This window comes from Ochotona curzoniae, unplaced genomic scaffold, assembly GCF_017591425.1.
Source record: "Ochotona curzoniae isolate NIBS_2020 unplaced genomic scaffold, NIBS_Ocur_1.0 contig_1, whole genome shotgun sequence".
Classification (NCBI taxonomy): Eukaryota; Metazoa; Chordata; class Mammalia; order Lagomorpha; family Ochotonidae; genus Ochotona; species Ochotona curzoniae.
The window spans coordinates 35,420,235-35,443,127 of record NW_024464918.1 but is presented as its reverse complement, the minus strand read 5'-3'; the positions used below and the strand labels follow the sequence as shown (position 1 = coordinate 35,443,127).

Sequence of the window (22,893 nt, the reverse complement as noted above, 5' to 3'; positions counted from 1 at the left end):
GCCATGTTATCTGGAGGCCCTAAAGGAGAAATAGCAGGGTACCCAGGGTGTAGGAAAGAAATAATTGCTGGCTGGGCAAGGCCCAGGGTCTTAGTATAGAAGAGTCTGAGTCAGCAGAAGGGGTATGGATTTGTTATTCTTGCCTTAGGCTTTGGACCAAACCAGGCAATGTATACAGAAAGAAGACAGTCCAGGGCACCTCACAAGGTCTGTCTGGGCTGTGGGTGTGAGCTAGGTTTATGGGAACCACACTCCTGCATTGAGCTTTCACGCTCAGTTAACAAACCTGTGAATGTCTGGGGATGAGGGGCAGAAGGGAGTCACTCTCCAGAACTTGGCCTCTGCCTCATAGTTTCCCTAAGCGGCTTCCCCAGAGGAGTGCAGCTGTTTCCATATGTATATGTAGATGATGTCCAGAACTGTGTTTCCTGTCCACACCTGTCTCCTAAACTTCCAGCCAGTGTAGACAAATGTGTGTGGTGCATTCGCTGTATGGATACTCACAGACACCTAAGCTTTATGTGGCCTAACTCAAGTCTTTGTTTCTCCTTTGAACTCTCCTCTTTCCCTTCTCACCGCTTGCCTCAGCCAAAAGCACCTTTATTCACCTGTGTCCTAAGCCAGAGTGCAAGGCCTGTGGATTGTGCTACTCTGATGATTTCTGTGCTTGCCCCCTGACTCCAGCCTCACAGCCATTGCTTTCTCACTGAATTACTGAAATTCAAGACTGACATGTCTCCTACCTCCCACTTGCTCCCTAAGACTGTCTTCCATATGGCTCTCAGTATATGTATGTTTACATGAGTCCTGTTGTATTGGGCAGCTTTCATGACCAAACCCATACTTCTCCCACATGGGAGCTTTGAGGTCTTGCTGTCTCCCTGATCTGCTCACCCACTTCCCTCAGCATCCCAGCTTAGCTTGTTCATTGGTTCCAGATCAGCTGGGCAGCTTCATGTCTACTTGCCTGTCAGCACTCAGGCGTCAGAGTCTATGGAGTGGAGGTTCACGTTGGCTTCTGCAGGGGATGGTGTGGGAGCCATTTGTGCCATTCCTGGTGTCTGGAAGACATGTTGACGATAGCCACCACTGATTAGCATCCTGGGATCACAGGCAGCCTCGTCACACGTCATGTCACTGAATTCTTGGCATGAATTCTTTAACGTTGATGGTATTATCTCTACTTGCAGATAAGGGCACTGAGTTGCCAAGAGGCTAGGCAGCCTGTCATCACTCAGCTGGTGGGCCCATTGCGAGGCCCTACACAGACCCAGCTTTGTCCAGCTCCATAGGTCCAGCTCACTCCCTTCTGAGCCAGAGCAGCCCTGGAGAGGCCCTTTGAGACAGAAAGGAAGTCCCAGACCACCCCTAATTCCTGGACAACTTGTGTCTGTTCTCCTCAGCTTCACTTTGCATGTTGTTTCCTGAGTCACCAAGGGCAACCAGACCCTGGTCTTGATAGCAGCTGACCCCCTGCAGTGGGGAGTTTGGGCAGAGGCCCAGCTTCGGTTAGGCAGCTCTTTGCTGTCTGCCTTCTGTGGAGTCTGCTTACTTGCTATTCCCGGAGGGAATCGCACACACACATTGTCCTGCCTGAACTCAGTCGGCATCTCCCTGTAACTGTCATTCCTCTTTGGCACCTGCTTTCTGGTCACTCTCGAGTGCTTAGCCTTCAGCAGATGCTGTGCAGCTGTAAGACCTGGAGAACTGGTACTCACTAAGGGCCCTGTTGCCTGGGACCATGTAGCCTCAGCTCTTGGCCTCCCTCTACATTGTCAGATTACCACATCCCCCCACGGCTGTTCTCAGTGCTGTTGTTTTCTGGTGAGGTGTGCCCTGGAGCTCTGGGTTCAGCCACCTTCTCCCCTTTTTCAGGTTCTTCCAGAAGATGATTATTCTCTTCCATGGTTTTCACTACTGCCTACTTCTCTTTCTGATATTCAGCTCATATTCTGCGCTTTAGGTCCATATGGCCAGCTGCCCACCAGATATCTCCTCCTGTGTGGCTCACAATAGTTACACTCTCTTCAACAGCACTTCTGGCTTGGTATCTTTCTGAATTTTCCCATGAAGAAGGGACCTTCCCACTTACAAAGATGTGGATAAGGAGTTTGTGAGGCTAGGAAATTTGCTATGAACCCCAGCCTGGGGCAAGGCCATCCTGTCTGCTCACTACATCAAAAGTGTTTGTGGGGTCAAATAGCTCTGCAGCATTTCTGCTTGGATAATTCCTCCCTTCCGGTGGCCCAGGCTTTTCCTTGAAGGGAGAATCTGCTTCATCCCAGAGGCTCTAGAGCATGACCATCGACTTCTGTTGCCACAGGAACCAAATACCAGGCAATGCTGAGTGCGGATGACTGCTTCAGCATGGGCCGCTCAGCCTACAATGAAGGGGACTATTACCATACAGTGTTGTGGATGGAGCAGGCGCTGAAGCAGCTCGATGCTGGAGAGGAGGCCACCACAGCCAAGTCCCAGGTGCTGGACTACCTGAGCTATGCTGTCTTCCAGTTGGGTGACCTGCATCGTGCCCTGGAGCTCACCCGCCGCCTGCTGTCACTTGGTAAGGGAATTGCAGCGGAAGGAAAGATGGAGATGGGGAACTGGCAGAGGAACTGGACTCTACTGGCAACACTATCTTATCCTGCTCCTGGTACTGAGTCTGTTTGGCCTGTCAGCCAGTCAATAACTGACTAATGCTGATCCAGTTACCAGCTAGCTCCTTGACCACCTTCATCCTGGAGTTAGCCTGTGCTCTCTTAGGCGCATGGCAGCTCTGGCCCTGCTTGCTCCCATTTAAAAAGAAGAGACCTAGGACTCTGATGCCTCTGTCACCACACAGGATAGAATCTTCAATCGAGAGGAAAGCTGTACCTCAGACAGTCGGATGTGGACCTTTCAGAACCCAGTAGTCTGACAGTCAAACTTGCCATAGTATTGGTGCTTTGTGTCTGCTGCTATACCGAAGCAGGCCTAGGCACTGTGGCTTTAAGACTACATGCTCCACCTCTTACTGTTACCTGGAAACATGGGCATCTGGAGTTTCACAGCCCAGCATAGACTTTCTTGGGCTTCTGCAGTTCATGTGTTGTCAGCTAACCTAGGAGGGCAGGAGAAGGACATGCAGGAGAGTCCTGCAGGGATGATATGTGAAGAGAACTATGTGGCTTCTTCAAGAACCTTGGACGGACAGTCGGGACATCTAAATTCTTATGTTAAAGAGCCTTAATCTAAGTCATTTCACATCTTTGGGTCCTACTTTATTAACCCAGCAGAAGTGGCACAGAAATCCTGCCACTCGACACCTGCTTCATGGGATGATGTTGTTAGATTAGCCCTACCTGTGGTATTTTGTTTTGTCTAAGGATTCATTCACTTGAAAGGCAAAGTGACAGAGGAAAAGAAAGAAAAAAAATTTCCATCTGCTGGGTCACTTCCCAACTGGTCACAACAGATGGGCCAAGTTAAACCCAGGAGACAGTAACTCCATTTGAACCTCCTACATGGGTAACAGGGGCCCCAGCTATTGGGTCATATCTGTTTTTCCAAGAGCATTGCCAGGGAGCTGGATTGAAAATGGGACAGCTGGGACTCAAACTGGTACTCCAGCATCAAAAATGGTGACTTACCCTGCTGCATCAATGCCAACCCCACGTGGCTGTTCTGGCTGATGTCTCGTCCTGCCTTCCACATGTCCTGCTGTGGCCAGTGCATGTTGTAATCACCAATGATGGCTGCACCCTGGGGAGCAGCTGAAAATGGCACAGCCAATTTTCAGAAGGCAGGACCCTACCGCTTCCCTAGTCCTGAGTCCCCGAAGCCCTGGGTGGCAGCATAAGTTGCCCTGTCATCTCTGACCAGGGTGGGTAGGGGGAACTTCTGTTGCCTTTTGATTTCAGCTAGTACAGACTGGTCAGGTGCTGCAGAAGGCAGAATGGAGCGTGCAAGTGAGCTGCTGGAGAGTAACCGCTTACAGGGTAATTCCTCTAAATGACCTAACAGATGTTTGTGGTTTCCTTTTCCTTCTTGTTCTTTGCTTTTTCTAGATCCAAGCCATGAGCGAGCTGGAGGGAATCTGCGGTACTTTGAGCGGTTGTTGGAGGAACAAAGAGAAAAGTCTCTATTGAATCAGACAGAAGCTGTTGTTGTGACACAGGGAGGCATCTATGAGAGGCCTGTGGACTACCTGCCCGAGAGGGATGTGTACGAGAGCCTGTGTCGTGGAGAAGGCATCAAATTGGTGAGATGTGTGTGGGCTCCCAGTGCCAACCTGGGACTTGGCTGTGGCTGCGGGGAGGCAGATCTGGGGAGGATGTGCCTCTGTTCCTAGTTGCTTTTCTTAGCATCTGCTAAGGCTGATGTGTGGGTGTTCTCAGCAACGTGGGACAGGAGACTGTCTCTCCTGGTGCCCAGGCAGCAATTGGATCCTTTGAGTTACAGCTGAGCTCCCCTCCCTGCTCCAGCACGGTCAGCCTTTGCTTGGTGTGGAGTCATGGTGCATGTGGAGACACTGTTTCTCTGTAAGGCTACGGCGTGTGCTGGAGCTTGGTGCCCAGCACTGCCAGCCATTGAAAGCCTGAACTCCCAGCACCTACCCACAGAGGCTCGGGATACATTCGGCTCTCACCTGTTCCGTATTATGTCTGCTCAGCTCCCTCTGGCTCTTCCACCTGCCCCAGCCCGATCCCTGTGCACAGCATCAGGAACAGGGTGGCAGAAGGAGAGGGTGCTTTGTGTCATTCCATGCTGGTCCAGCAGAGGGACCTTCCTGGGCAGGGTGTGAGGGAGCAGCTGCTGGCCATGGGAGCCGGGGCTAGGGCTGTGGTCAGGATTCACTCCGCTCAGGAGCCTCTGCTCTGTCCCCAGACCCCCCGGAGGCAGAAGAGGCTTTTCTGTAGGTACCACAATGGCAACCGGGCGCCAGAGCTACTCATCGCCCCCTTTAAGGAGGAGGACGAGTGGGACAGCCCCCACATCGTCAGGTACTACGATGTCATGTCTGACGAGGAGATCGAGAGGATCAAGGAGATCGCGAAACCCAAAGTAGGTGTCCTTGTGTCTGTGGGCTGCCAAAGGTCAGGCCCTCTCCCTCCTCCCTGGGGACCAAGGGGTTGTGCATTGGCCTTTCTCAGCATCCAGAAAGAGTATGTGACAGAGGCACTGAGAAGCCATAATCCCAGGCTGACCTGTGGACCCGGGGCCCAGTGAGAAGAGAAATCTGGGAGTCAGCATGGACAGGCAGGAGCTGCAGGAGAAGGTTGTACTGGGAACAGGCAGGCTGCAGGGGAGGGTGCTTCACCTGGCTAGAGGACTGGTGTGTGGGCCAGGGTGTAGGAAGCAAGCCGCGAAGGGACGCCGGGCCTGTGGAGCAGCTGTCGGACATAGCTGAGGAGGTGATGAGGTAGAGTTGAGTGTGAGGCTGTGCAGCATCGAGGCTTCTCTTCTAGGAGCGTGCTGGGCCCTCTCCTTGTACTCTGTTTATATTTGTAAAAGCACATTTGTTTACTTGAAAGGTAGAGTTACAGAGAGAGAGAGAAAGAAATCTTCCATCTGTTGGTTTACTCCCCAGGTAGCCATAGCATCTGGGGCTGGGCCGGACTGAAGGCAGGAACCTAGAATTCCATTTCAGTCTCCCACCTGGGTGGCAGGAATGCAGATTCTGGGCCATCTTCTGCTGCTTTCTCAGGCATATTAGCATTAGCAGGGAGCCGAATTGGAAGGGTATAGCTGAGGTTCAAACCAGCACCCATATGAGATGCTGGTGTCACGGACAGTAACTTTTCCCGTTATACTATAATACCTTCTCCTTTCCTTTTATTTGTTGAGGTTGTCCTTTTATTTCTTGCTTATTCCTAGGCAATTCTCATACTATGGCAACTTTACTTTGTTTCTTCATCATCATATTTAATTGACTGTTAGTTTGTTACAAGCTAAACTATTGATGTAAAAATATGCTTCATTATTAATAATGCTTACTGAGTTCTTAAATGCTCTGAGACTTTAACTTGTATTGTGACTGCCAAGTACATGGTGTTGCTGTTTTCTGTTTGCTATAGGAAGCAGATTTGTGTAGGTCACCCCCCAGTGATTGAACTCATTCCTTTTTTGGTTTTTAGCTGGTTTCCTTGGGTGATCTGGATAATGTTATCACCTGTAAATAAGTAAGATTCTATCCTGTCCTTCCTAATACTTTATAGTACCTTTACTTTCATTGTTGAACTACTCGTAACTTCTAGAGCATTCATGGTATGCATGCTAGTCTATTCCTGAGCTTCCTGAAATTTCCTCTGGTATTTGGTGCTTATTATACAACTGGCTGTTGTTTATGCATCATATTACAAAATTATTATTTTATTTCTAGTTCATAAAAGCTTTGCTCCCATCGGATGTCTTTCAAAGACCTGCTACTGTTTCCCCACCCTTCTCCCTATTGCTGAATGGTTGTAGCCAGTGGGGCCACGTGATGAGGCTCCTGCCCTTCACCTTAGAACAGACTTGGCTTGCAGCACTAGGGCATCCAGGGCTCTGAATCAGCTGTTGGGGTATCACTGTTGTGGCCAACGGGGTTTAGTCAGTAGTATAGAGAACGAGGACCAGGACCCTGCTTTCTGATCCCTGGCTCTGTTCCCAAGTCATCCAGGACAAAAATGTGTTCCCTTGTTTGCAAATGAGGGAGGCACATTCATGTCAGAATCTCCTGAGATTTCTTATCTATCTTTCAGTTCCAGTCAAGAGTGTTTCTCTCCCTGTGTGTGTATTGTGTGCGCATGCACATGAGTGAGTGGCAGAGTGGGAGAGGGAGCACTGGGAAACCTTGCCTTTGAATAGAAGCCATGTGTGAGTGAAACACTTCGGCCATCATAGTTGACCTCTGCTTTCTGGAGGCCATGACAGATGCTGTACTGGCTTTGAAGTGGAGCCAATGAGCTTAACTTGGCCTGTAGGGAATTCTGGGCAGCTGGCTTTGGGTCTCTAGCCTGCTTTCAAAATAGCCCTGTTTCTTCTGAGCATAGTACAGCTAGCCAGAATGTCTGTGTGGGTGCCCAGCAACACTGAGTCTTAGATAGTTGGGTAGGGTCTAGCCGTGCAACATTTGTTAAGTGGGATATGGGAGCAGACTGGCCTAAGCTGGCGTTCATGGATAGGAGCTCAAGGAAGCTGTCTGTCCTGGGTGTGCTGGCCATCTTGTCAGAATGTGTGGAAACAGTACAATGTCCAGGTGGGTTGCTCTCATCCTTTGAATGTCCTCTCATCTGTCTTTTTGTCTCCATCTCTCTGTACCCCCTGTCCTGGGCCATTGCCCTTTGCCCTGGTCTTCACTGCATCTTCCTTAATGGCCTCTGCACTGTGGACTTCCCGTAGTCACCCGTGCATGAGGTGTTCATGGATGCAGTGACTTCTGTCCCCTGCTTGCAGCCTTCCCCATTGCTCATTGCTCCCAGTTGTTTCCAGACTTCCCTGCTCATCTCTTTACCTTCTCAGCCTGGTGCCTTACCTCTTCCCGTAGCCTCTAATTCACATTCAGCAGATGCGTGTCATTGCTGGGCCTTTGCATCATGGCTCTGTCCCTGTAACTGTGTTGCTTCCTGACTTGGCTAACTCCTGCTTACCCTTTAGGTCTCAGTAGATGATCTTCTCTTCTAGGAAGTAGTCCTTGATCCTTTAGCTTAGCCTCCACAGGACATGGAGCTCACCTAGACTGTGTTGCAATTACCTGCCTACTTTTCTGCTTTCCCCATTTGGTGGATTTATGTAGGTACAGGGGCCAACTCAGTCACCAAGCCTTGTGGCAGGCACATTATTGGTACTCATCAGATATTTATTTAAATTCAAGGGAAGTGCTATTGCAGTGGGAATACTTGGGCTATGTGAGGTGTTTAGGATGGCCCGCATCTCTAGCACATGAACCCTTGCCCTGGGTGCTGGCTCTGAGTAACAGGTCCCTTGTGAGAGAATCCTTAAGTTTGTTTGTGAAAAGAGGGTGAGATATGTAAGGGTGTATACATATTCATGTGTGTACAATGGCAGATGTATTTGGGGAGCAAGGATGAGTGACTTCAGGATAACAGTTTTCTTATTTCAACTTGTACAGTACTCTCTTGATTTTATCTGATTTTATGAGATGCCAAAGAAGTGAAACTGCCTCTGTCTTTATTCCCCCCATCAGGGGGAGCCAGTGCGAGGAAATACTGCAGGAGGTGTTTGAAGCTTTTAGCAAAGGAGTTGGGAGGAGGTTCAGAGGAGGTGCAACTTCCGGAGTCAAGAGAAGAACATGAGGTTGAGGTGCAGGGGTGAGGGCACCTTCTGACTGTAGTGGGTGCAGCCAGCTAGGCTGCACTCAGACCAAGAGCTGTATGAGCCTGACAGCTGCATGGATGAACTGAACAGGCTCTGTAGGCACAGCTGCAAGTAGCACAAACTGAGCTAGAGGAGAGGCAGTGGCCAGGATCTGATACCAGAGTGGGAATGTCAGCCCTTGGATGTCTGGCCTGGTCTGCAGGATTGTGGTCCTTGGCTAGACCCAGTACCTGCAGAGCCTCTTTCTCCACTAGCATGGCTGGTACATCTGGTCCCAATACTCTCAAGGAAATGCTCCAAGCAAGAAAAGATCAATCTGCTTTCTCTTTCTACCTGCCAGCTCGCACGAGCCACTGTTCGTGATCCCAAGACAGGCGTGCTCACTGTTGCCAGCTACAGGGTTTCCAAAAGGTAAGCACAAAAGTGGTGTGGGGCAGGGGGCCAGGGATGACTGCTCAGTCTCCAACTCCAGCCTTTCCAGGGCCTACCCAGTGGAGGGTGGCATGGTTTGCCTTGACTGCTGCCACTTCCTCCCTGGCTTGTAACACCATGTGTGCCTGTTAAGCTGGCCTTAACTCCAGGGAGAGAGCACAAGACTTCAGCTTGCTCCCTCATCTTTTCTCTGTCCCCTTCTGTGGCTCAGCTCCTGGCTTGAGGAGGATGATGACCCTGTTGTGGCCCGAATAAATCGCCGGATGCAGCAAATCACAGGGCTGACAGTGAAGACTGCAGAGTTGCTGCAGGTACATGGACTTTGGGAAGGGGGGATTTCTGTCTTGATGGTCTCTTAAGGTGTCTAGGACTGGCCCTGCGGAGGTTTGCCTAATAAACTGACTTTATCAAGCTAGGACTCAAGTTGTGAGATGAATTAATCATGCTCACCAGCAGGGAGTACTCAAGCTGGGAGCTGGGGATTGATGGCAGGCACAACTGGCTCATTGGCGTTGTCCGGATGGTGGAAGCTGAATTATTCCAGGGCCACCTTTGAAAGAGCTAAAAAAATGTCTTCAGAGGTCATGGTTCTGTGTCATTATCAAGTGCAATTTGAGATAACAGTGTTGAGCAATATGCTGCTGGGACTGGTGAGCACCTGGACCCAGTAACTATAAAGTTGGACTGCTATTATTGGAGTCCCCAGGCTGCTCTTGGAGTACCCTGGCTTCCTGTGTTTATTTAAAAAATGATTGAGAGGAAACACGGTAGGTTTGGCGTAAAATTTCATACTAACATTTCCTTTCAAGTCTTAAGTTTGAATCAGCACTGGCTTATGCTTCCTTCCAGTCATCAGAAATTTGGGGTTATATGATAAAATCAATGACCTGAGACACACTTGGAAAAAGTCTTTATGTTGTCTGTTAGATCTCTCTGTGTACGTAAAGGTAGCAACCTTTAGCTTTGGCATTTGGGGCTTGTCAACCATGTCTTACTAGAATATTGATGGAAGATCATTTGGAGAAGATTCTTTGAGCTTTCCCTTGGAAACCTCTAAGCAAATCAGCCAGCACTCGGTGTTTTTTCTTTTGCTGCAGCGACTATTGGAAAGCCAGTCTTGAAGGTCATTATAGATTTGTGTGATGTCCACCAGTTTTCAAAAGAACAGGATTATTACCTTGCAAGTGGTCCTGCAAATGTTTCATGCAATTTGTGTTTTTTCAGCTCAACCTAGCTTAGTATTCTCTAGTTCCTGAATAAGTTCTGTAACAAGTATATGGACAGAAGACTCACTGTATCTGCCACTTACCTTATGTGTGGGAACCACCATTCCACAAGTGATAGGAGCTCTTAATGTACCAGATATATCCCTGTTAGCATTATCTTGGTTCATATTTTGTTAAAACAAAGTTTATTTGGTGTTTGTTTTGTTTTGCTTGACCAGCCTGGCTCACTCCCCAATTTTGGCTCTCATGCTCACCAGCAGGAACTGCAGCTCAGCAGGGGAGTGCCCATAGTTCCCTACCAGACCCACTCCCAGCCCTAGATCTTGCACATTCTAGATGGTACTCTGGTCTAGCCCACCCAGGCACATCCCCCAGCCCCAGCTTTTGCATGTGCCATTGGGCAGTGGGTGATGCTACTTAGCGCAGCTTAGGTCTCCCGTATGCGTGGGTTCCTTGGCCTGACCTAAACATGTCCTGTAGTTCCCCACTCTAAACCACCCCACTTCAGCTCTCTCACCTAAGTGTGAGTGCAATGGCCTGATCTGTGAAATCCCCAGAAGTCATTTCTCCCCTGCCAAACATGCCCTCAGCTGCTCCCTCTCCAGCACGTCCCCAGACCCTCTTCCCCAGACAGTTTGGAGCTCCTTCACCTTGGGGCTGGGGTGAAGTGTCCAGTTCTGGTGTTCCTTGCTCTCCCTTTCTCTCTCTTTTTGAATAAGCAAAATAGGCAACTATGTGGGCAGACTTGTATAGTTAACACAAACTTGGCATTAACCAGCCCCAGAATGCCTGCCAGTTTTTGGCTGCTTTTCTCTCAGCAGTGTAACACTTGCTTAGGTAGAAGGCAACCTAGAGAGTGGCTTACAGCTGAGGTCTTTATGAGATCTTTACTTTGTATCGAACCTTTTCTCATTCAGCTGAATTAGACTCTGATATTCTGCTAACAAGTTTTTCATGGAGGCATTTTCAATGTTTGATAGGTGCGAGGCTGTCATGGTTCAAGTCTGAATGCAAAGCCAGACTCAAGTTTGGCATGCTGAAGTTGTACAGCAATTCTTGGGCATCTGGCAGTGGTTGCCTGTAATCTGCACCTTCACCTGGCTGCAGCCGTGCTCTCTGCAGTGGATCACTGGCAGAACTGGGATGTGTGTGCCCACTCAGTTTGCCTCAGACAGCAGTGGACAGTGGCAGAGGTGACAGGAGCAGTGCCAGTCACAATGACTCCAAAATCAATGTTTCCAAAGCTCCTCTGTGTGGAGTTTGTCATTGGCTTTTCTCTAGGTCACCTTCCCATTGTCTTCCAACAACACAGCCCAGGCGAGGACTGGACCCAGGAAGGGTTCCCTGTGTTGCAATCTGAGTATCCTCAAGGGGCTGGACCTTCTCCATAGTGGCCATCTGTAGCTTCACCAGTCATGTTCTGTTTGGGAAACCACATCTGTGCTAAGCCCTCCTCTTGGGTACAGCTGTAGATAAGGTTGCAATGTTTGTTTTGCCTATGCCAGTACAGCTGCCTGTACCTTAGAGATGGCTTTTGGGGGTCCCTAGAGGTGCCATATCTGGAGATGTGTGCTGTTCCAGGGCTGATTGTTTTTGCTGACAAGGTTCTTGCTGTTATTTTCCACCAGGTTGCGAATTATGGAATGGGAGGACAGTATGAGCCACACTTCGACTTCTCTAGGGTAAGCCCCAATCACAGGTACAAGACACCAACTCATGGGAGCACCTCCACATCTATAACCAGGCCCCCTTCCTGTCCATTTCACCTGGGCAAAGTCTCTGTTGTTGGTGAAGCTAAATCTGGAACCATCGGCCTATGGAATCCAGCAGAACTGGCCGATTCCCTTGCTTGAACTCTGCCATCTCTGTCCTGATTTTTTTTTTTTCACATTTGAAAATATTTTATTTTGTTTTATGATACAGTTCTATAGGCTTTGGGGCTACCCACACTCCCCCACGGTCCCTCCCCCAACCATTGATTTCCCTTCTAGTTTTACAATGGGTGTCCTTCATGAACAGTCGTAAGTCTATCATGCTGTTATGGAGGTGTTTCCCGACAATGTATCTGCACTGGTTCTAAAGCAAAAAACTCTTAATAGGAGTTTGTGAAGATTATTCTTACCTCATTCCTTCCCCTGACCCCGAATCTCCCAGCATCCTGGCCACCTCCCTTCACAGCCTTGGCCCTCATCCCCTGCTGTGTTGTAGCAAGCACATTTATTACCTTGCCTTATACTTTTCTGGCCTCAGTTCTGTGGGTGGTGGGTGAAGTCAGTTGCAAACTTGGGTGAAAGTTGTTGTTTATTGCAGCGACCTTTTGACAGCGGACTCAAAACGGAGGGGAATAGGTTAGCGACATTTCTTAACTATGTAAGTATTGAGTCCAGGCCCACCTGTTCACTCTTCACTTAATTTTATAGAACAATGAACGAGATGCTTTCAAGCGTTTAGGGACTGGGAATCGTGTGGCCACATTCTTAAACTACGTGAGTATGATGTATGCAGCTGATGGGCCCTGAGGAGATACTGGTCCATTCTCCTGCCCCCTGTCCCGAGTCAGGGCTGACCCCACCAGCCACTGGAAAAATGAAGAGACCATTGTTTAGTTTCCAGGTCCTTCTGGTCCATGCATCTTTGTGGCTAGAGTTGAGAGCTGGCTTTCATTCTCAAATGTATGGTTCAGACCCCTGCCAGGACTTTTATATCCCTGGCTCTGTTTTTTATTTTATCAGGTTATTATTATTTTTTTTTTAGATTATGGTAAAATACACATAAAATAAAACATACCATTATAACCATCTTAAGAATGCAGGTCAGTGGTATTAAATACTTCGTAATGTACAACCCTTACCACCATGTGGCTCTAAAACTCTTTTTGCCTTGTAAAACTGAAACTCGACACCCATAGAACACTAATTCCAGATTCACCTCCCTTAGTCCTTGAAAACCACCATTCCGTTTTCTGTCTCTTACAATTCTGACTGCTCATGTGACATAACCCGCTCTAGGAATGTCTGTCTGTCTGTGGCTGGCTGATTTCACTTGGCATAAAGCCCTTTAAGTTCATCCACACTGCACTGTATTCTTGCTCCTTTCCAGTAAGCCCAGTGCTGATCTGGATTTTTGGGGTGGGTATCCCGGAAGGTTCCTTTCTTGGGAGCACAACAAGTAGGGAGCTGTGAGGTGCTCTTAGCTGGACTTGATGGGCTGCTTCCCACCTGCTGCCTTCACTCCATCCAGAGACACAGTTTCTTCTCCCCTTAGCTTAGTTCCAACGAGGTGCAGAGGCTAGTGAATAACCTAAAGGCTAAAGCTCATATTCATTCTTTCCTTTAAAGTTTTTAACTGTATGTGTGTATGTATGCATGCGCACAGCCAGGAGAAGGACTGTGCTGTGGTCATGCTGATGAAAAGGACATCTGTGGTTTCTCTCATGGTGCTTGAGGTCTAATATAGGGACTTAATATAGAGACCATTGTTTAGTCACCATGGTGACAGTGCTGTGGAGAAGTAGCTGAGGCTGGGGATCAGAGAAGGCCTCCCTCCACTGGGAAGTAACATGCCGGGTGAGGCATGAAAGTAGGGTGGAAATTAGCTGTTGTAATGTGGTTTTTGGCAGAGAAGAGAAAGTATTGGCCTAGAAGAGAAAAAGAGCTTAGGATATTGGAAAAATAGAAACAGACGGGCATGTCTGGAGAGAGAAGCAAATGAGACTGAGAAGGCCTTGGGGTCCTAGAAGAGTCTGGGGTCAACTCCCAGGGTGCTGGGAAGGCAGCAGGGGTTTTCTTCTTGCTCATTTACTGTATGTCTGTTGGGCGTTCTTCAGTTAGTCTGGTATGTATCCTATAGAAATATTCTCGTTCTAGTTTTGTTTATGCTGTTGGCAAAGACGTGAAGTAAGTGAACCAGATGAGCAAGAAGTGCTTTGGCTGTGTGTCAAGGCATGTGCTGTGGGTGGGAATATACCTGTGGGCCCCTGCTCTTGAGTCTCATGGCATGGAGACTGTCCCGGTGACCCATACACGTAGGTAGGGCTGATCATAGAGCAGAGCCTCCAGACAGCACCGCACGTGCTCAGAGCAGGGTGATCCGCACACTTCGTCACATCCTTTGTGATTGAGTTGGCCTGAGAGCCTTGAATAGAGGGGCCAAGTTCTGTGCCTTGTGTTCCCAGATGAGTGATGTAGAAGCTGGTGGTGCCACCGTCTTCCCTGATCTGGGGGCTGCAATTTGGCCTAAGAAGGTAAGTTCTAATTCTTGGGGGTTTTACGCTGAAGCCGTGCTTAGATGTTGTCCCCCAGTCCCTTTCTGTGGCGGGCTTACCTATCACTGTGGAATGCCTTAGCTCCTTCCAAATCTGAGTTCTGACTTTGTGGCCTTACAATCTCTGTGGAGTCAGGGAGGGAGAGGGAAGTCCCTTCTGGAGCAGGCGATCCTCTTAGGGAAATTGTTCTCTTGTCAGAATTCCAGAGGCACATCCCCCAGTATGAAGGAAAGTGAGGGTTCTGGCTTGAGCTTGGGTCCCAGATCTCGGTCTCTGAGAGTTTTTCCTGACAAGGCTGTATGTTTCCCAGGGCACATCTGTATTCTGGTACAATCTTTTACGGAGTGGGGAAGGTGACTACCGAACAAGACATGCTGCCTGCCCTGTGCTTGTGGGCTGCAAGTGGGGTGAGTGGCTTATAGGGGTACTGTTGGCTTTGGTGTGCTCATTGTGGTCTTTGATTGTCTGCTTTAGAAACTGAGCTGGGAGACAGCAACTGCCACATTTTTAAAAAGTTTTTCCTGCCAACTGGTAGGTGGTACCATCTGGTCATGTTGCTAACTACTCAGCTGATCTTATGCCAGGAGAGCTGGTTTGGAACACTCCGAGAGCTGCCCAGAGAGGGAAGATCCCTGGGGAAGAACAGGCACCCACCCACTGTTGGTCCAGGATGGTTCTCCAGAGAAACAGGCTCTAACATGGGCTAGCACCAGGAATGGGAAGAGAGTCCCAGAAAAACAAGACCTACTGGAACAAGGCACGGGCTCAAAGTGAGCTGCTGTCATTGTCACATGAAAAATGGGAGGCCTTTGTAAAAGGGGCCAGGAAGATGGAGCTGGGATCAAATCATGGAGACTGATGTTTGATTCCTGTCTTGGGAGCAATGGTCATGAGCCATGGAAAAGCTTGAACTGGGACATGAAAGGAACGATCGCAAAGATGATTTTGTAGCCCTGTTAGGGAGTTTGAGGGATAGGTTTACAGAACGTTTGGAATGAGGGAAAAAGAGAAGGAAGTAGTTGCTGACTTCAGGGGAAAAACTGCAAGAAAGGAAATGTAAAGTATAATCTATTATGTGGCTCAGGATGATGTCAAACTTTCAAATCTTAATTTTAAAGCTTGTGGTGTAATGATATTTGAAAGATAGGTGGGGAGAAATATGCATTTATAGGTAGAAGAAAATAAGTTCAAAATTGGAAATCATGAAATAATCCTGGAAGCATGTTATTTAGAAAGCGAAAGTTAAATGCCAAAAGAAATAGTGGAAGTTGACTGTCCCCTGCAAATGGGATTGAATATTGGAGAGAATGGTTTAAGAGATTACTGTTTATTATTTTAAAATTGTAGATAGTTTGATTTGTTCAACTAAGTTTACTGTGAAAAACTATATGACTTAAGTAGTACGTTAAAATTATTCCTACTCATTATGAGGAAGACTGTTTGAGGAGCAGAATGCTGATCCCTGATATTGGAGACAAAGCTTAGATAATGCAGTGCTGGTACTAGCTCTGCTGCTCTTGGGCCCACAGCCCATAGATTGGACATGCTGGCCCTCCACTATGCTAGCAGGCTTTCTCACTCCTCTCAGTTTTCCCAGCCACCTCCCAGTAACAGAGATTTCGTAAGGTACCTGACACATACCAAGCCAGTTCCCACTTGATGACATTCCCACCCTTCTCCCACTTCCTGGAACCCGTGTTGGTATGTTAGCTGTGTTGGTATGTCCAGCTTCTCTCATATAACTTGTGTTCAGCTTCCTATTCAAGCCCTGAGTGCTCTTCTTCCCTCACATGGTTTGATGTCCCATTGGCTCTGTTTCCATGACAACCTTCATATACATATCTTGGGTCACTGGCATGTGTCTTCCTCAATAGTGCACGAGCAACTTGAGGTCTGAGACCATGTCTTCCTGGAGACTGAGTCCCAGGATACTGTGCAGGAATAATCGTGAAATAACCTTTGGCTACTGAACTTAGGAGTAGGATGATAATATACTTGCTTTGTGTTCACAGTCTCCAACAAGTGGTTCCATGAACGAGGACAGGAGTTCTTGAGACCTTGCGGATCTACAGAAGTTGACTGACGTGCTTTTCTGCCCTGCCCTTCCTGGCCCCACAGCCCATTTGAACTCCAAGTTCAGTGAGACACCTTCATATGTTCCAGATCCTGTCAGGCGGGTCTTTGGAAGAGTGAACATTTGTCTGGAGTCAGGAGTGTGGAAGAGTATGCTGGGATGGGTCCTGGTGTCCTGGTCCCCAGCTTCTGTGGTCAGCCTGTACCACCCCTGGCCCCGAGTGTAGGGTCAGAGTGGCTGCAGCAGTCACTGTCTAGCGCCAAGCAAGGTGCCTTTGTACCTCATATGTTCTAGGTGTGAGATATTTCAGTGAACCAAAGTTCTGATACCTTGTTTACATGTTTGTTATTATGACATTTCTATCAGTTGTGGCTTTAACAGGAAAAAATAATAATAAATTATCCCTGCAAAAGCCTTAAAGAGCCTTATTTGTTGTGTTATTCTTTTTTGATGGGGAGCTTTTACCAAGCCTGTCATTTTGTATGCTTTGCCTTTGTGTAGGTAGACTCTGGATAATAAATTAGTGGCAGAAGCCTGGCTTTGAGGTCTAGATCTGGTTTTACCACATGTGTTTTCTCCAAGCTTTGGTGTGTTTTGTTTGTTTTGTTTTGTTTTTCTAAAAAGAATAAATCATCTCTCCTTGACTCCTAAGAACAAAAAGATATATATTCATGATTGTGATGCTGTTATAATCTGAACATCCTTAACATTTAAAAATACATGAGAATACTTCAAAAAGTTTATAAAAATAGAATGTAAAGATAAGCATGCCTCGTGGTCTTTTGATTCATGGTTAAGATGTCACTTGGAAATAGAACCCATATTAGAGTGCTTGGGTTCAAATCTTAGTCTTTGCTTGTCATTTCAGCTTTTTGCTAATGCAAACCCTGGGAGGAGGCAGCAGTTGACAGCTCAGGTAATTAGATACCTGCTACTGATGGTTCCTGGTGCATATAAACATACTTTTTTTTTTAACATTTATTTATTTTTATTGGAAAGGCAAATTTACAAGAGATGGAGAGAGATCTTTCAACCATCGATTTACTCCCCAAATGACTACAATGGCCGAGGCTGAGCCGATCTGAAGCCAGGACTCAGGAGCTTCTTCTGGCTCTCCCATGCAGGTGCAGGGTCCCAAGACTTAGGGCCATCCTCTACTACTTTCCCAGACCACCCGTAGGGGACTGGATGGGAAGTGGAGCAGCTGGGACAGAGTATTCCAGTGCTTTGCAAAGGGAGGATTAGCCAATTAAGCCATCATGCTGGGCCCTAAATATAAATTTCTTTAGGGTATATATGAAGTACTTTCTCTTCTCTTTCTCTGTAATTCTGGCTTTCAGGTAAAATTTTTAAAATCTTTTGAAAAAGTTTTAAAAGATGTTTATTTTGGTGCAAAGAAATTTGAAATCCATGAGTGTGAGAAAGATTTTAAAATGCCATGGGAAATACATTTTCTGATTAAAAGTATACATTGTTTTCAAAATTTCTTGTACTAGAATCTGCATTGTGGCTCAGTGGATTAAGCTGCCGCTTGTAATGACAGCACCAGTTGAGTGCTGATTTCAGTCCTGCCTTCTTCACTCCCAACCCAACACCCTGCTATATGACTGGGAAAGCAGTAAAAGATACTTAGAACCCTGCTATCCATGTGGGAAACCCAGTTGGAGTTCTGGGCTCCTGGTTTTGGTTTGGCACAGCCATGGCCTTTGTGGCCATTTGGAGAATTAATCAGAGGTAGCAGTGTCTCTCTGTGTGCCTTTCAAATAAATAAATCTTTAAAACTTTTTTCTTATACCAAAATAAGATTTCATTTTTTTGTATTAATGTTTTTGAGATACCTGTTGATAGTAGTTGTGTGCTTTAAAGAATGCAAAGAGGAGCAAAATCTCCTGTCACTGTTGCCTGCGTTGGGGAATAGAGCGTTTCTAATCAGTTCCCCAGCAGTCCTGATGAGCCCTTCCAATGCCTGCGTGGTAAACACTGGCCAGTGGTCTGTGGCAGTAATTTTTGTGCTTGTCTTACAGTTTTAATACCTATGACTAGATCTCTCAAAAAGTAATTATCTTAATTTTGTCTAATGATGAATTTCCTACAAATGGAATCAGACTATTTTTGGATGTTTGGCTTTTTTCCCCCCAAGATTCACATTCTGTAACAGTAGTTTGTTTTAAGTTTTGTTGTTCGTTCAGTTTTGTTGATGTGCTATAGGACTGTGACATAACACAATTGATAGGCTATGGACAGACATTCAATTTGGCTTTAGTGTCTTGTAAATTATGAATAATGCTGCCTTAGCCATTTTTATGGATGACTCAAGGGCACATAAGCATGCATTCATGGTAGGGGTAATATTAAGAAGCAGAAATATCCATCACAAGAGGTTTAGTAATATTCAAGCTCCCCAACTAGACTGCTGCTCCTGGTCTCCAGTCTCAGGGAACATCATATAGATGTAATCTGGTTGTGGAAACTGGGCCACCTTGGTTGCTGATTCCTGTGCAAAGATGAAGAACATCCCAAGATGTGCATGAAAGAAAACAGCTGCCTCCTCCAATCCAACAAGAAGACTTCAAGTACCTCTTTGAAGGGTGGAAAGAAAAGAGTCTAGGGCCCCACGTGGTAGCCTAGCAGCTAAAGTCTTTGCCTTAAATGTGCCAGGATCCCAAATGGGCGCCAGTTCTAATATTGGCAGCCCCACTTCCCATCCAGCTCCATCCGGCTTCGGAAAGCAGTCGAGGATGGCTCAAAGGCTTGGGACCCTGCACCTGCATGTGGGAGACCTGGAAGAGGCTCCTGGCTCCTGGTTTTGGATTGGTTCAGCCTCAGCCACTGTGGCTGTTTGGAGAGTGATTCATCGGACACAAGATCTTCCTCTCTGTCTCTCCTCCTCTCTGTATATCTGACTTTCCAATGAAAATAAATATATATTTTTTTAAAGTTGAACAATGTTTCAGGTCATGTTCTATGGCAAGTTTGTTATGTTTTATACGATAGTGCCAAAAACTCAGAGCCATCAATGTAACATGAGGAACACAGTCAGCCGCCAAATAGAAAGTCAGCTGGTCAGCGAAAAGGATCCACTAGGTGGAGGGTCAGACTCAGGACAGCTAAGCAACAAGCTTAGGGCCACAAGGTAGAAGTCATAGCAACCATTCTCTCAATCACACCCAGGCCAAATCTAGAAACCAGGGACTTTATTCTGGTCTCCCACATGAGTGGTAAGGCTCCAAGTACTTGGGCCTTCTTATGCTACTGTCCCAGGTACATTAGCGGGAAGTTAGATCAGAAACATAGGTCCAGGACTCAAAACTGGTGCTCCCATATGGATTGCCACATTGCAAATGGTAACTTAACCTGTTGCATCACAGAACTGGCCCCAGCTCTCTTGATAATGGGACTTCTACTCTAACAATTTTTCCAAGCTTTTTCTTTATTGCAGATGCTTTTCATATCTTATTTAAAACGTTTTGCTGTATCCCAAGATCAGGAAGATGTCTCCTGTTTTCTAAAAGCAATGCAGTAGATAATATGAAGTGTAAGGGTCTATATTTAAATTTTTTTTGCACATTTTGTAAGATCAGATAGGCTTATGCTATCTGTAAGTAATCAATAACTACTAAATCCCAGACTTAATATGTGCAAATGGTTTTCGTCTGAGAAAGTACTGGTTGTAGAGTAGCTGCTATCTCTCTGCAGCCATATCTAATCTCCCTCTAGTGGCTTCTGTCAGTAGAGCCTAGAAGGAAGTAAGCTGGTAAGGAAATCTGGGAAATGTAGTTTACGGAGTCATGGCTCTGTAAGAGTTGAAAATGGGGCCCGGCGCGGTGGCGCAGTGGTTAAAGTCCTCGCCTTGCACGCCCGGGATCCCATATGGGCGCCGGTTCTATCCCGGCAGCCCCGCTTCCCTTCCAGCTCCCTGCCTGTGGCCCGGGAAAGCAGTGGAGGATCCGGAAGAGGCTCCCGGCTTCGGATTGGCATAGCATCGGCCGTTGCGCTCACTTGGGGAGTGAATCATTGGACGGAAGATCTTCCTTTCTGTCTCTCCTCTCTGTATGTCTGCCTTTCCAATAAAAAAATAATAGTAAAAAAAATAAATCTTTTAAAAAAAAAAGTCGAAAATGGATGAGCTTCAGCTGAGAACAGAAAATGAGGGGCATATATTTAAAGATTTATTTATTTATCAGAAAGGCAGATTTATGGAGAGACAGAAAGATCTTCGTTTGCTGGTTCACTTCCCAGGTGGCCACAATAGCTGGAGCTGAATTAATCTGAAGCCAGGAGCTTCTTCCAGGTCTCCAACCTGGGTACAGGGTCCCAAGGCCACAAGAGGGAGCTGGATGGGAAATGGGGGCAGCCAGGACATGAAATGGCACCCAATGGGATGCCGGTGAGTGCAAGCAAGGAAGTTAGCCACTAGGCTACTGTGCCAGTCCTTCCCCCTTTTTAAAAGATTCCTGTTTAAGGATTTCTGAGCTTCTTGAATATTTACAGTTGAAAAAGTATTAAACCATTTTCTTGTTTAGTATTGTCTGTGCTCCTTCTGAAACTGATTAAATGTAAGTCCATATAATGCTCTCTTTCTTGCCTTTTAACCCATCTTCCATATTTTTTATACCTATGTTGTATTCAGCTGACTTGTAATTCACTAATTCTATTACTATATACATCTAGGACATTTTCCTTAAGGAATTTAAAGATGAGATACAGGGTTTTTTGTTGTTGGGGTGTTTTTTTCGGAGGGGCTTATATATATGGCTTGTATCATGTATATATATATAATACTTTTGTTTTATGACACAGTTTAATAGGCACTGTGATTTCCCATTCCCCTCTCCAGGCTCCCTCCCCTCCCCCCTGATTTTCCCTCTAGTTTTACTATGGGTATCTTTCATGAACATTCATAAGCCCATTGAAGTGTCTCCTGACAATGTAAGCATGGACCATGTCAGAGGGTCCAGCATCCTGCTGTCAGGACATCTTTAGCCATTTCACTGGGAGTCCATCCTTGTCCTGTATGCTTAGGGGCATACTGCTCTCCACATTTGAACTATGAGTTTCCTCTACACTTCCATGATGCGTCCCCTTAAACACAAGAGCCAGTATACACAATCTACAATGGGGAGAAAAATATTAAACTTTCATCAACATAAAGTTAATGAACATGCAACAAAAATACCAATGCGTCGCTAGAGTGGTGAAAAAGAATATCAAGAACCTTCATGTTGGAGTAGATGCCAGCTTGTGACCCGTGATTCATGTGGTGCTAAAGAAATTACAGTAAAAACTTAAAAAAAAAGGGACATTAACAGTCTCAGGTGTTTACAGGCAATTGATCTCTTATGGATGATTGATTAATGAATCACATCACAAGAATTTATCGAGAAAGTTGTATCAATTCTATTAAAAAGCTAGCTCTTCTGAAGGCTGTGTATCCTTCTGCCCCCTACTGACTGCTTTGAAGATTTTTCTCTTTATTTGGTTTTCAACAGTTTTACTGTGACTGATTCCTAGAGTAGGTTTATTTTTTGTTATTTTCCTGCTTGTGTTTACAGTTTCTTGACTTGCTAGAGTGACCAGTTAATTTTGAAATTTTTTAGATTTTTTCCGGTTATTCTTTATGTATCATTTTCTTCCTCTCTTCTCAGAGACTCTAGTAATCGTAGTGTTGGAGCATGTCACTGTGTTTCAGGAAGCTCCCGTTCTCTTTTGTATATCCTATCCTTCTTATTCCTTAGGCTTCAGATCAGGTACATTTTTACTGATGGTTTGCAATTCATTTGTCTTTTGCTAAATCTACCAGTTTCTTAATTTCAGTTCTTACATTTTTTTCACCTCCAGAAATACCCACCCATTCATTTCTTTTGGCTTTTCTGATTCATTTTGTGTATGTGCATGTGTGTGTGTTTGTGTGGTGGGGGTGGAAATTTATCTTTTTTCTGTTTTTCTTGGACCAATGACTCAGTTACTTGAAAGTTCTTATCTGATGACCCCATGATTTAGATTTCCTGTGGTTCTCTATCTCACCCCACCCTGCCTTGGTTTCTGGCCACTTAGTCCACTCTTTCAGTGTGCGTCGCATCTTTAAACAATACTGAATATTTCTTATGACAAACTGTAGAAGCTCTGGGTGGTTAAAACCTCCTACACAAAGGGCTAATGCTTTCCACTGCTAGGCAGAATGGAGACTGGTCACTTTAATCTGGTCAGGGCCTGAGCTGACACCTGACCCAAATGAGGCAGGATTGCTACTTTTAAAGACTCTACCTTCATCTGTTTGTTCCTCTCATATAGGCTGTAATCTAGAGATATGTAATTTCTGACTGAGAACCTAGAGTGTCTGATGGGTCTGTTCTCACTGGAAGTTACTCAATTCTAATTCCCCCTCCTTTTTTTTTTAAGATTTTATTTATTTTTACTGGAAAGGCAGATTTACAGAGAGAAGGAGAGACAGAAATATCTTCTGTTTGCTGGTTCACTTCCCAGCTGGCCACAATGGCCAGAGCTGAGTTGATCTGAAACCAGGAGCCTCCTCTGGGTCTGCTGTGCTAGGGTCCAGGGTCCCAAAGCTTTGGGCCATCCTTTATTGCTTCCCAGGTCAC

The 22,893-nt window shown here is 46.4% G+C and overlaps 1 protein-coding gene across 1 annotated transcript in view; it reads left to right on the top strand.

Annotated features, from left to right (window-relative positions):
• The window catches only part of P4HA2 (prolyl 4-hydroxylase subunit alpha 2), a 31,090-nt gene extending 14,390 nt beyond the window's left edge, over window positions 1-16,700 (top strand). Inside the window, exons 6-15 of the mRNA XM_040971427.1 lie at window positions 2,324-2,563; window positions 4,047-4,240; window positions 4,867-5,043; window positions 8,639-8,709; window positions 8,942-9,041; window positions 11,585-11,638; window positions 12,377-12,442; window positions 14,131-14,199; window positions 14,531-14,627; window positions 16,233-16,700. Of these exons, the coding sequence (XP_040827361.1) occupies window positions 2,324-2,563; window positions 4,047-4,240; window positions 4,867-5,043; window positions 8,639-8,709; window positions 8,942-9,041; window positions 11,585-11,638; window positions 12,377-12,442; window positions 14,131-14,199; window positions 14,531-14,627; window positions 16,233-16,303 (1,139 nt within the window). The 3' untranslated portion in view covers window positions 16,304-16,700. The remainder of the gene's footprint in view (window positions 1-2,323; window positions 2,564-4,046; window positions 4,241-4,866; window positions 5,044-8,638; window positions 8,710-8,941; window positions 9,042-11,584; window positions 11,639-12,376; window positions 12,443-14,130; window positions 14,200-14,530; window positions 14,628-16,232) is intronic.
• The last annotated feature ends 6,193 nt before the right edge of the window (window positions 16,701-22,893 follow it).